We start from the raw sequence: 14,017 nt of genomic DNA, 5'->3' as shown, positions 1-14,017 counted from the left end.
CTCTTCCTGATAATTTTCATTTATACCCATATACACCACCACTCTTTCCACATCCTCCGACAACTTATACAATTTCTCATTTGAATCTGCTACCAGTGTTATCACCAAAAAACGTACTTCTCAGGCTCCCTCATCCCCTACAGACTGCATAATCACCCCTCTGTCCAAGACTCTTGCATTTACCTCCCACACCATCTCATCCATAAACAAGTTCAACAGCCATGATGACATCACACACCCCTGCTGCTGTCCAACTTCATTTGGAACCACTCACTCTCCTTTCTTTCTACTCGCACACATGCCTTTCACCCTTAATGAAAACTTCCGAAAGTTTCTAGCAGTCTTCTTCCCATACCATATATTCTTAACACCTTCTCAAAGCATATCTATCATTTCTATCATATGCTTTCTTCAGATCCATAAAAGCCACACACAAATCCTTCTATTACTCTATGTATTTCTTACACACATTCTTACACATCTGGAGAATAAAAAGATGTTCTGGAAGGAGGTAAATAGGGTGCGTAAGACAAGGGAGCAAATGGGAACTTCAGTGAAGGGCGTAAATGGGGAGGTGATAACAAGTAGTGGTGATGTGAGAAGGAGATGGAATGAGTATTTTGAAGGTTTGTTGAATGTGTCTGATGACAGAGTGGCAGATATAGGGTGTTTTGGTCGAGGTGGTGTGCAAAGTGAGAGGGTTAGGGAAAATGATTTGGTAAACAGAGAAGAGGTAGTAAAAGCTTTGCGGAAGATGAAAGCCGGCAAGGCAGCAGGTTTGGATGGTATTGCAGTGGAATTTATTAAAAAAGGGGGTGACTGTATTGTTGACTGGTTGGTAAGGTTATTTAATGTATGTATGACTCATGGTGAGGTGCCTGAGGATTGGCGGAATGCGTGCATAGTGCCATTGTACAAAGGCAAAGGGGATAAGAGTGAGTGCTCAAATTACAGAGGTATAAGTTTGTTGAGTATTCCTGGTAAATTATATGGGAGGGTATTGATTGAGAGGGTGAAGGCATGTACAGAGCATCAGATTGGGGAAGAGCAGTGCGGTTTCAGAAGTGGTAGAGGATGTGTGGATCAGGTGTTTGCTTTGAAGAATGTATGTGAGAAATACTTAGAAAAGCAAATGGATTTGTATGTAGCATTTATGGATCTGGAGAAGGCATATGATAGAGTTGATAGAGATGCTCTGTGGAAGGTATTAAGAATATATGGTGTGGGAGGCAAGTTGTTAGAAGCAGTGAAAAGTTTTTATCGGGGATGTAAGGCATGTGTACGTGTAGGAAGAGAGGAAAGTGATTGGTTCTCAGTGAATGTAGGTTTGCGGCAGGGGTGTGTGATGTCTCCATGGTTGTTTAATTTGTTTATGGATGGGGTTGTTAGGGAGGTAAATGCAAGAGTCCTGGAAAGAGGGGCAAGTATGAAGTCTGTTGGGGATGAGAGAGCTTGGGAAGTGAGTCAGTTGTTGTTCGCTGATGATACAGCGCTGGTGGCTGATTCATGTGAGAAACTGCAGAAGCTGGTGACTGAGTTTGGTAAAGTGTGTGAAAGAAGAAAGTTAAGAGTAAATGTGAATAAGAGCAAGGTTATTAGGTACAGTAGGGTTGAGGGTCAAGTCAATTGGGAGGTGAGTTTGAATGGAGAAAAACTGGAGGAAGTGAAGTGTTTTAGATATCTGGGAGTGGATCTGTCAGCGGATGGAACCATGGAAGCGGAAGTGGATCATAGGGTGGGGGAGGGGGCGAAAATTTTGGGAGCCTTGAAAAATGTGTGGAAGTCGAGAACATTATCTCGGAAAGCAAAAATGGGTATGTTTGAAGGAATAGTGGTTCCAACAATGTTGTATGGTTGCGAGGCGTGGGCTATGGATAGAGTTGTGCGCAGGAGGATGGATGTGCTGGAAATGAGATGTTTGAGGACAATGTGTGGTGTGAGGTGGTTTGATCGAGTAACGTAAGGGTAAGAGAGATGTGTGGAAATAAAAAGAGCGTGGTTGAGAGAGCAGAAGAGGGTGTTTTGAAGTGGTTTGGGCACATGGAGAGAATGAGTGAGGAAAGATTGACCAAGAGGATATATGTGTCGGAGGTGGAGGGAACGAGGAGAAGAGGGAGACCAAATTGGAGGTGGAAAGATGGAGTGAAAAAGATTTTGTGTGATCGGGGCCTGAACATGCAGGAGGGTGAAAGGAGGGCAAGGAATAGAGTGAATTGGAGCGATGTGGTATACAGGGGTTGACGTGCTGTCAGTGGAGTGAATCAAGGCATGTGAAGCATCTGGGGTAAACCATGGAAAGCTGTGTAGGTATGTATATTTGCGTGTGTGGACGTGTGTATGTACATGTGTATGGGGGGGGGGGGTTGGGCCATTTCTTTCGTCTGTTTCCTTGCGCTACCTCGCAAACGCGGGAGACAGCGACAAAGTATAAAAAAAAAAAAAAAAATTCTTTAAAGCAAACATCTGATCCACATATCCTCTTCCCCTTCTGAAATCAAATTGTTCATCCCCAATTTGATGTTCTGTACATGCATTCACCCTTTCAATCACCACTTTCTCATACAACTTAAGGAGTACACTTGAATTTACATGGCTGTAGTTTGAACATTCACCTTTATTCTCCTTCCCTTCAGACAGTGGCACTATACAAGCATTCCACCAATCCTCAGGAACTTCACCATGATCTATACATGCACAGAAAATCCTAAGTGATCAATCATACCCTCAACTACCATTTTAATCACCTTTACATTTAAATCACCCACCACTAATATCCAGTATCTTGCATCAGAACTGCCGACACACTCACTCAGTTGCTCTCAAAACACTTACCTTTCATGATCTTCCTTCTCATGGCCAAGTGCATAAGCCCTAGTAATCATCCATCCCTCAATCCACTTTCATTTACAGCCACATTAGTATCTACCCCACAGTTTCCCTCAACTTCAAAGTCCTACTCATTTCACGAAAAATTACATTCGATGGAGTTACAGATGTTACACGCAAAATCCCACGCCGTATGTCATCACTACATACTGTTACGATGTATTCCTAACAGTTCAATTGATTTCTATCATCTGGAACGGCAGCGTCCATAAACGATAAAATTAACCAAATCCATTCGGGTCCATAACTCTAAAATCTTGCACATGCAAGTTATACTCGTAAATATTCGGGTTAACATTTACCATTCTGTTATTCAAAACATTCTATCCTAACGCCCGCTGTTACACTTTTATACTATTTCAGTGTTCACTATCTCCAAATTTTCATTAGTACATGGAAGAGCACTTCTATGCTTAGCAATATCACCGTTTCCTCAGTGTCAGTGTCAGTTAAGCAAAAAAACAGTACTAACATAAACATGTCTATTCACAAGTCTGGAAACCTTGGACCAGCTATTCCTTGACAAACATTCTTGATTCATGACATTGCCAATTAACTATTAGATAAATGTCTAACCTTCACCTGAAGATGTTGATTTCACTGAATAACTAGGATGATCATGTCTTCGGACACAAGCCAACGTGACAAGTACAAGCCCTCACACACCAGGCAGCCAACAATCAAAACATTTGCCCGAACACATTAGGAAAAGAGAAACATTTGAATTAGAACTTTACATTTTGTATCATATCATCAAAATTACTGCATCGATATCAAAAGTCTTAAGATTTCGAGATATGTCGCCAGTAACGACCAAAATTGGAAAAAATAAAAGGGAGTGAAGCCAGAAACTTGCCTGCGATCGGATGCGTGCTCAGTAAGTGGCTCTCAAGTGCCTGTCTTTGTAATACGGGTTGTAAACAACCTCGTGCACAACCACATTATGTCTAACTCGTACATTTCATGTGATTAGCTGCTTTATTTGTTGACTTAAACCATTCACCTTCTTGCCATCCCATTATATGCTTATGTTTTATTTGTTGACTTAAACCACTCGCATTCTTGCCATCCCATTATATGCTTATGTTTTATTTGTAGACTAAATCACTCGTATTCATGCCATCCCATTATATGCTTATGTTTTATTTGTTGACTTAAACCACTCGCATTCTTGCCATCCCATTATATGCTTATGTTTTATTTGTTCACTAAATCACTCGTATTCATGCCATCCCATAAAATGCTTAAAAAATGATTCCATCAAAATGTCACTATTTTCATATGTATCGGGATGTCACAGTTTACAATGATTCTTAACATCTGAAAAACTGTAGATAAGTTTAGGTTATTTAAGGAGGAAATTCCAAAGAAGATGATAGTGGGATAAGCTGAAGATAAAACTAGAATCTTGCAAAAAGGTACATGGTATTTGGAAAAAAAAAAAAAAAGAACTATGGAGTGTCTCCATAGATTACTTGTCCAAATGCTGATGTATGCCAAAAATTGAAAGATAAGATATTCAAACACCGGTATACTTCAAATGATCATGGAAAATATATCATAATGCTCTCAATTTCTGATGCATACCCAGTAAATATGATGCAAAGGATCAGGCTATTTTTTTTTTAAACTGACTTCATTTAACAGCTTAACTGAATGTCACGTAGGAAAATAGACGATATTTTAACGCTAGATTTGTATCATCAAATATACTTCTCATGGTGAGTTTTTAAAGGAAATCTATAGTTCGGGGTATCTTATAAGTCAAAAAATTTTGTTTTAAAACTGTAAAATAAGATATCAAAAAATCTCTATACTTCAAATAATTCTTTCTTTCTTTTTCTTTCATACTATTCGCCATTTCCCGCATTAGCGAGGTAGCGTTAAGAACAGAGGACTGGGCCTTTTAGGGAATATCCTCACCAGGCCCCCTTCTCTGTTCCTTCTTTTGGAAAATAAAAAAGAAAAAAAAATTGAGAGGGGAGGATTTCCAGCCCCCCGCTCCCTTCCCTTTTAGTCGCCTTCTACGACACGCAGGGAATACGTGGGAAGTATTCTTTCTCCCCTATCCCCAGGGATATATTCAAATAATTATGTAGAATATATCATAATGCTCTCAGTTACCGATACATACCCAGGAAATATGATGCAAAGGGGCAGAAATATTTTGAAATTGACTTAATTTAACAGCTTATTTGAATGTTATATAGACAAATATACGATATTTAACAACAGATTTATATTCTGCATGAAAAATACTTCTTATAATGAATTTTTAAAGGAAATCTATTATTGAGAAAAATGAAAATTGAAGTATTTTTTGTGCTCAAAAACCTATTATTTCAAAATTGAAAGATAAGGTATTCAAACAATTCTATACTTGAAATAATCATAGAAAATATGTCATAATGCTCTTATTCACCGATACATACCCAGCAAATATGATACAAAGGATCAGAAAAATTTTGATATTCAATTCATTCGACAACTTAATTGAATGTCATAAAGACTACTAAACCATATTCTAACACCAGATTTGTATTCAGCATAAAATGTACGTCTCATAATGAGTTTTTAAAGGAAATCTTTTTTCTAAGAAAAGTTTTTTAGCTCAAAAAACTTTTTGTTTTAGAATGAAAAGATAAGATATTCAAACACCTCTATACTTCAAATAATCCTGCATGTTCGGGCCCCGATCGCTCAAAATCTTTTTCACTATTCTTCCACCTCCAATCTGGTTTCCCGCATGTCCTTGTTCCCTTCCCCTCTGACTCATATATCCTCTTTGACAACATTTCCTCACTAATTATGTCCATATGTCCAAACCATTTCAGCACACCCTGTTTATCTTTATCATTATTATTATTATCATTACCTTCATAGAGATTTGTCTAAGTTTCTTTTATGAAGCTAGTGATACCACGGTCACAGATGGAAGTTACAGTTTCCATGGGTTTTCAAGTAATGCTAGTCCATGCCCTAGCGTCCGTTTGGTAGAGGCAGGTGTGTAGTGTATAGTGTACGGTCTACCCTCAGGCATTGTGGGCGTAATGTAGCGTTCTGCCCTACCCTAATATTTTTCTCTATCCACTCTTAAAAGAAGACAGAAGAGAGAAGTCATGGCAACTCCTCTAACCAATAAAACAGAACATTAAAATCCACTCAAGCAAAACATTTACTAAGGGCTAGCTCATGTGTCAGAATATATCATGGTTAGAAACTGAGAAAGGTTTCACCAAATAATTATCGTTGGAGATGGCGGGTGACTTAAGACGTTAATTTGGATTCTTATAAAAATTTTCGCTTGGTTAAGTTAATTTTGGATCAGTTCACAAGAGCCATCGCCTTCGCCCTCGGCGACGACAAGTGTTGTGTGTACCCATGAACAAAAGGTAACAGACCAACTGATAGTGGGCAGCAGTTGCGTCCTGAAATCATACTAGTACTAAGTACAGGAGAATGCACTTCTCCACCCACCATTCCCTGCGGCACAACCACCAACAGGAAAATAGATGAGGAGCAATACCCCGCAACAGGGAAGGGATATAATATCACTGAACTAATATCCACAGAGAATCGTGACCGGTAAAATTTCCTTACTCTAACTGCAGCAGTGATCTTTAGCTCCAGCTTGTTTAAAAGACGAAGAAGAAGAAGAAGAAGGAGGATGAGGAGAAGAAGAAAAGGAAGAAGATTAAACACCTTGTTTAAAAGAAAAAAAAGAATTATATCTCCATCTCCTGGTAATAGCTATCAGCTAAACATAATAATTTCTGAAGCTTATCACACATCACTGGTCCGCAACGCGCCACTGCCCCATAACACGCGTCATGGCCCGTAACACGCGTCACTGACCTGTAACACGCGTCACTCAGCAACGAGCTAATCAAGTCGATCTTTTTCTTGATTTAGATATCTTCAGGAAAGGTTTATCAAAGTCTTTTGCTTTTACCTGAACGTTGCTTCCCATACGTCGCTATAAAACTTAATATTGTAGCCACCAATAGCTAGGAGAGCAGTGTGGCCACCAATAGCCAAGGAAACAGTATGGCCACCAACAGCCAGGAAAGAAGCATACTCACCATTCTCCAACAGCAAAGGAGACAGTATGACCGCCAGCAGCCAGGGAGATATTATGGCCGCAAACAGCCACAGAGACAGTATGGTCCACAAAATGCAGGAAGGCAATATGGCCACCAACAGCCAGGGAGACAGTGTGCCACCAACAGCCAGGTGGGCAGTACGGTCAGCAATAGCCTGGAATGGGGGTAGTATGGCCAGCAACAGCCGAGGAGGGGGGTAGAGTATGGCCGCAAACAGCCAGGAAAACATTATGGCCACCAACAGCTAAGGAGACCAGCATGGCCATCGACAGCACAGAAGAGAGTATGGCCACCAGGAGGCAGTATGGCTACAAACAACTTTGGAATATATTGCCGCCTAGTCAATTAAGCAGTAGGACTGCCAACAGCCTTTGATCGGTTAAGCTTACGTGACAATTCCGTTCCCCAGTCCCATTAAAACTTGGAGGCTGTCAGGGTTGGGATGAAGTAATAGATACAGCTATATGGCAACCACCAGCGAGGAAATCCCGTCACGCCTGTGCTGGCGCGAGGAAATGCTCGGGTGCGTTTCGTTTGTAATTTAAGTCCGTGAATTATAGCAAGCATTTGAGCAAAAATTTCTAAAACGTATTTTCTCGGTCATTCTCAGGAAACAATTACATTTTTCCTCTTTCGTTGGAAATGATTACATTTTCCCTTTCTTTCACTTGAAATAGATAATCCTCACTCAAATTTTGTTTTCCGGGTTAATGATACCATGAACTAGATATCTTTTTTCTTATTCCACAGTTGGTGATGGTGTGTTAGCTGCCATGTGACAGGCGTTGTAGCTCATGACCCGTATCTACCGTGGTCTTGGCGGCCACACAGTGTTAACTCTTATTACAGTGGTTTTAGGTAATGTTTACGTGGGTGGCGCGCGTGCGTAACGGAAGTCAGGTTGGTCAACAACTTCTCCCATGAATCGGCCGTCTCCATTGTCTACTCTACAGCCCCCTACGCTGCTGTCTCTGTTTGTGTATATTCATTACATATTTGTCTTTTTGCTTCGGTGCATCGTGACAGCTGCTGCTTTATATATATATATATATATATATATATATATATATATATATATATATATATATATATATATATATATATATATATATATATGAAAATATTTGGTTGATATATAGGATAATATTGATTTACCTTTCATATTCTGTATTTAGTGAATTGATAACCGTGTATTTTAAAAGATTATTACAATCTAATGAAGAATATTATGCTCAGAAATTTGGTATGGCGATGGGTAACCCTTTATCTCTAGTATTAAGTAATCTTCTCATGGAATTCTCTGAAACAGGGTTACTAAGAGATATCATACCCTCTAACGCAATTTGGTATAGGTATGTAGATGATGTTCGTGTTTGGCCAACAAACGAAAGTTTACAAACATTTCTCCCTTTACTGAACAATTTAGTATCTTCTATCAAATTTACGGTGGAATTGGAAAATAATTGTATTACCATTTTAGATTGCATGATCTATGGGGATAGAAACATGTTTGAATTTACCATATACAGAAAGTCCATCAATGTTTGCTCTCTTATTATCACTCAGCTCAACACGAGAGTTAAACTATCATCATTCTAGTTCATGTTTCTTAGAACATTACGTTCATGTAGTCCGGAATTTATTGATGATGAGTTTGAGATATATTCTATTGGATCCATGTTAAAGTATCCTAGATCTTTCATTGATTAATGAAACATGTGAAAGTGATATGATTCAAAATGATATTTAACAAAGAAAGTGCAAATGTGATTCCTCCATCACTCCACCAAAATCGCTCTTGTAAGAATGAAAAGGTTCACAGTGAGGACAAACGTATCTCATACTGCCGCTCTAAAATTCTAGATGCTTGTATGCATCAAAGGATCCAGCAATGAATCCAGTAATGAATGGGTGAAATTGTGTGAAGATGTCACGGCCTCAATGTATGTATTTTGCTTATCAGCAACCATGTAACGTGCTTGTGACCAGCCGTTAAAATGAGGTAATGTCCCAAAGGAAATTAAAAGTTTCAGTGATACTGGAAGGTTTACACCTGCTGTTGGCAGGCACCGTGATCACACACAAGTACTTGCGATTATCACACTCACCACATCACTTATCATTAGGTCGCATCTCCGTCAGCGTTGCAGTAGGACAAAGGAAGGTCTTGGTGTTAGTGTGAGTTGGACCCACCTCCTATTGTGTAGCTGTTCCTTCTATGTTTCCCCAGTGCTGATCAATCAACACCTAACTTGACCATGTGATGCAGGAGGAAGGTCACTAAGGATTCGGAGGTTGACCTCCATATAGTAAGATCACACTTGTTATTGCACTAATTACTTTTCCTCATTCTTCACCATTTAGCACCAAACAATTCAGTCATACATAATAATCTTAGGGGAGTCATGAATGGGGAGGATGATGAGAAGTCAACTACAGTTTTCAGTGAACATTCTACAATGTTATACAAAGAGCAACAGACCACTGAGTTCCTTCGAGACGGTTTGTGATAGTGGAAGAATTATGAAAATTAAAGATCTATGAGGTAAGGGAAGAAAGAAGTACACGTATTTGCGACATGATTAAGAAAGTTTAATATATTGTATGTTTTCATTTATCCCTGTCCTCACCCACCACAATTCAGTACCCATCACAGGAGTTAGTTGATATATGGGAATACTTTATCAGTCATGTATGTGATTGCCGTCTCACACTACAGGGGGAAGTTGTTACCGCTCCTGATATATATAACTAACGTAGTAATGTAGCATACGTGGGCTATGGTCGCTGTGTACGATTCGTGTTGGCGCTTTCTCGCCATCTAATAACCGAAACATGAGACCGAGTTTGTTGATTATGAACCTGGTTCACGAGACGCTTCATTGCCGGTTATGAACTATATCAAAGCGAACATGTGACGATTTTGTCTCAAATTCTCGTGACATTTGTCGTGCAAACCTTACTGGAAACGCGGAGAGCCATTGTCGCCCTTTACAATAAGGGTCTCAGCATTTCTGAAATTGCTCGGCGGAGGCGGGTCGGTGTCCACCGGAACACCGTCTCTCTATGTATCAGGCAATATAGCGAGACTGGGACCAAAGCTGATCGGCAACACAACAGCCGACCATGCAACACCACCTCGGAGGAGGACCAGGTGGATCGGTTTTATTTGTAATCATGTCGTAATGTAGGGGTAAGTGATTATGTGGCAAACAGGTATAAAGCAAGAAAATTCAGTCCATGACTAGTATCTGCTGGTTGGTACTACTATTCTTCGTGGTGTTTCACTCAATCAGGCCGCCATTGTGGCTGCAACTGATGACGACCCGTGCACAACAGCTGCCAGCTTATGGGATGACCTGGGACTGCAATGCAGCACAATGAGCCCGACACTGGCATCATCACTGCACTGGGCGTCACGATCGCATAGCGGCAACAAGCAAATGTTGAGTGAACGCCACCTGGAGACCAGAATGGAATAAGCACTTGAGTATGCTGACAAGGGAGACAGCTTTTGTGACGATAGTATCTTGTGAGGGAAGGAAAGAACCATCTGCACCGACGGTCGCACGTCTGCACGTTATGCTTGGCAGATAGTCAATAGTTGCCGTGGCTCTCTTTTGCACTGCGTCAGTGAGTGTCCAAGTGTGTCTGTTTGTTCCTTTGATTATCTTTAAATATAATGTGTTATATATTATATGCTATTTCACCGTTATACTATTGGTATATTCTAATATGTTATAGTATTATTTCCCCAAAATATCAAATTAAATGCTATGAGATTTGAGGCATGTGGAACGGGCAAAAGAAGTGACAGGGTAAGTGCTGACCTGTGTGGATGGATGCGCACAGGAGGTGTGAGTCAGCTGGTTGATGCTGGTGAGAGCTGGTTCATCGGTCAGAAGTATATTGACGTATTAGAGGAGGCTCTTCTAACTCTCCGCTGAGGCGATGCTTCTTCCTGCGGGAATATCCCCATCCATACGTGTCAAGCAGTTAGGAAGAGGTTTGCCCGACATCCCCACCCAGCCATATCCGCGGATCTCAGCCCCACCGAGCATGTTTAGGCAACCATGATGAAATACGAGACGCCACCTGACCCGCGACGTATTAGAAAAGGGATGAGTTTGGAGAGGTGACTGACGCCTGCTGCATGCATCCGTCCAAACAGACAAGCACAGACCCTGCCACTCCTCTTGCCTTCCACCACATGCCTTGCCTCGAATGTGGTAGCATTTTAAGGGTATATCATAAATGATATTGTAAAATAATATATTAGAATATACCAATACTATAACCGAGAACTAAACATAACATTACAGGCGTGGGGGAATCTAAAAAGCCGTGAGTGATGATAATATCTGTGTCGTGCATCCACAATGCCTCGCAGGTTTAATGCCGTCATAGCGGCAAGGAGGCGCTTACACCAAATAAAAAAGATAACCAATTCATGTGTTCATTACCTATATCTGGGTATTCATAAAATACGACACAATAGACACACACACTTCCGACGCCATATCAGATGCTTATCTGTACGAGGGGAGATAATACACCTTTACAGAACAATACTATTCAGTGGGGAGGTAACAACTTGTTGGAACATTATAGACCTTTACCAAAATGGAAGGTCAAACTTTCACGAGTTCTGAAAATTAGTAAACTACAAATTTTCGTTGTTTGTGAAGGTATAATACATCAGTGTGAGTGACTTCATAAAGCTATTTACAATATTACATACATGATTAACGAATACGAAAGAAAATATCACAGTAAATTGACATATGGCACCATTTTAACACGACTGCCAACTTCCGGACCGAACAGCCCTCATATATCAATATTTATCGACCCTGGTCTCATATTGTATCCTACAAAGTACTGCACAGATAGTGGTTTTAGCCAATGCACATATACAAGGGTGAGAAAATGAGCCTCGCGCATGTAACATCTTCCTAATACAAAACTAGCGGCCACATGCATCATTTTTACATTGAGGTGGGGGGAGGGGGGAAGAAGACACCAATTTTTTTTTCCTTCGTGTTCTTGACGAGAGAGAGAGAGAGAGAGAGAGAGAGAGAGAGAGAGAGAGAGAGAGAGAGAGAGAGAGAGAGACTACCCATGTTTTTTTTTCCTGTGTTCTTGGCTGGTGCCTGACTGCTAAACGTCAAAGGAAATTTCAACTACCATTAGAATGTCTTGCTAAATTATTTTTAGTATAACCTTCATGTATGACACTATAGTACTGCCTGACACTCATACTATTCATTTACAGAAAATTGGCATCCTCAGCTCTTCCTTTACTATGTAACAGTCATAATAATTCTGGGAACTGGGAAAGTGTTGTACAAGGGTTGAGCGTTTGAGAAAGTGCGACGGGGTGGAACACATATGCTCGTCCCCTGTTGACACCGCCCGTCGCGTCTCCCGCACAAATCAGTCACTGTATCAGTTCATCTTCCCGTTCAGTAAGCGGCTCGTGGCCAGTGTGTAGATCTACGAGTTCCCTATGTTTGGAATAGGTTTCCGCAAGTGGTCTAGATCCTGTGAGAGTTTTATCTTCCTTCAAAGTCAACAGAAACGGTAAAAAAAAAAAAAAAAAATACTCATTTCTGCTACAACCTGCAGAAACTTCACTAAATAAGACCGTTTTGTCAAGTATGGATTCTGCTAATGTGTAATATTAAGTTTCGGTGGTCACGTGCCAAAAGCCCCTACCTGGTCATGTCATTTGTCAACTGCCAAGACCCCCTAACTAGATGGGTCATTCGCATCCCAAGACGGCGGCTTGGTCAAAATTTAGACTCTGCTGAATTTCAAATCAAAAGATAATTTGACACAGAGGGAAGCTTGAACACAAACAATGATCTCAGTCATTAACATCGTAACTATTGCTATTTGACTCGAAATCAATGACGGTCAGACTTTCTCACCTGTACTACATACCAACTACAACTCCCACCAACACTGCCTCACACTTGCAATTTCATTTGAATAATTCCTCATACCACAGCAACAAAGCATAATGACAACACCTATCAGCAACACCAGCACAGTAACGCTAATTCACACACAAAACTCACACCACTTATACACAAAAATAGTATCTAGTACCACCAGTACCCCATACCAATACTACCTCACACCAGCGCCTCACGACAAGCAAATGCTACATACTTTCCTCACAGCAATATCATCTCACATTACTACTTCATAGAACACGACCTTATACCAGAAGTGCTTCACCCCAGCTCTACCTTATGGAAACTGTACATCACAACCACTGTGGCTCACACCAACAGAACCTGACGACACGTTGCCTCACCTGAGGCCATCATCATGTAGTACCTACCAGAACAGTTGAACACGACTGGAAATCATCAAAGGTGATCGACTTCCGGAAGATATGTCATCGTCACAGAAACACTGTTTACAGCGTTATCCGCGAACAGTGTCACAGGTGTTGCCTGCAGTAACCACCCTGCACAATGACAGCACAAGCGAACTCACTTCCTCACACCATGAAAGCCAGCTGCACACTGACTGACGTGACAGGTTAGTCGCTCGTCTCGTTACCAGCAGTCGCTGGTGCTTTGGAACTTTTCCTACGTGGTGGCGTTTTCTACTGTACCATGAAAAAGAATTAGGTTATTTGGGTATGTTTACCTTATGTTAGGGTAATGTTAGATTATTAGGTTGGGTGTACTGAGGTAAGAATGTCGATCAATCATGGAAATTAGAGCATTTTCAGAAAATCAAGGAAAAAAAAATTCCCCTTGATGGTTCAAACGTTACTTAAACGGTACCTTCATCCGTGATTTCAAGTGAACATTTTCAGTGATTATGAGAAACAACTATTATAGCGAATGAGAAGCTGCACCAGTACTTGTCCTAAGCAACTGCTTATCAAATGAACTAACCATCAGCGACTTCGACTGTATTATATGACGATTCGATGAAGCCATATTTTTGTCTGAATATACCTGTATAACATTCATCTAATCATAGTTTCTCCAGATTATCGTAAC

At 40.6% G+C, this 14,017-nt stretch overlaps 1 protein-coding gene across 1 annotated transcript in view; it reads right to left on the bottom strand.

The window, feature by feature from the left end:
* Pgant35A (polypeptide N-acetylgalactosaminyltransferase 35A) overlaps window positions 1–13,801 on the bottom strand; it is a 101,328-nt gene extending 87,527 nt beyond the window's left edge. Inside the window, exons 1-2 of the mRNA XM_071691782.1 lie at window positions 13,796–13,801; window positions 13,342–13,383 (exon numbers count right to left, since the gene is read on the bottom strand). Of these exons, the coding sequence (XP_071547883.1) occupies window positions 13,342–13,383; window positions 13,796–13,801 (48 nt within the window). The remainder of the gene's footprint in view (window positions 1–13,341; window positions 13,384–13,795) is intronic.
* Window positions 13,802–14,017: the final 216 nt, after the last annotated feature.

This window comes from Panulirus ornatus, chromosome 4 (assembly GCF_036320965.1).
Source record: "Panulirus ornatus isolate Po-2019 chromosome 4, ASM3632096v1, whole genome shotgun sequence".
In the NCBI taxonomy this organism is placed as follows: domain Eukaryota; kingdom Metazoa; phylum Arthropoda; class Malacostraca; order Decapoda; family Palinuridae; genus Panulirus; species Panulirus ornatus.
This window is presented reverse-complemented; position numbering and strand designations above follow the sequence as displayed.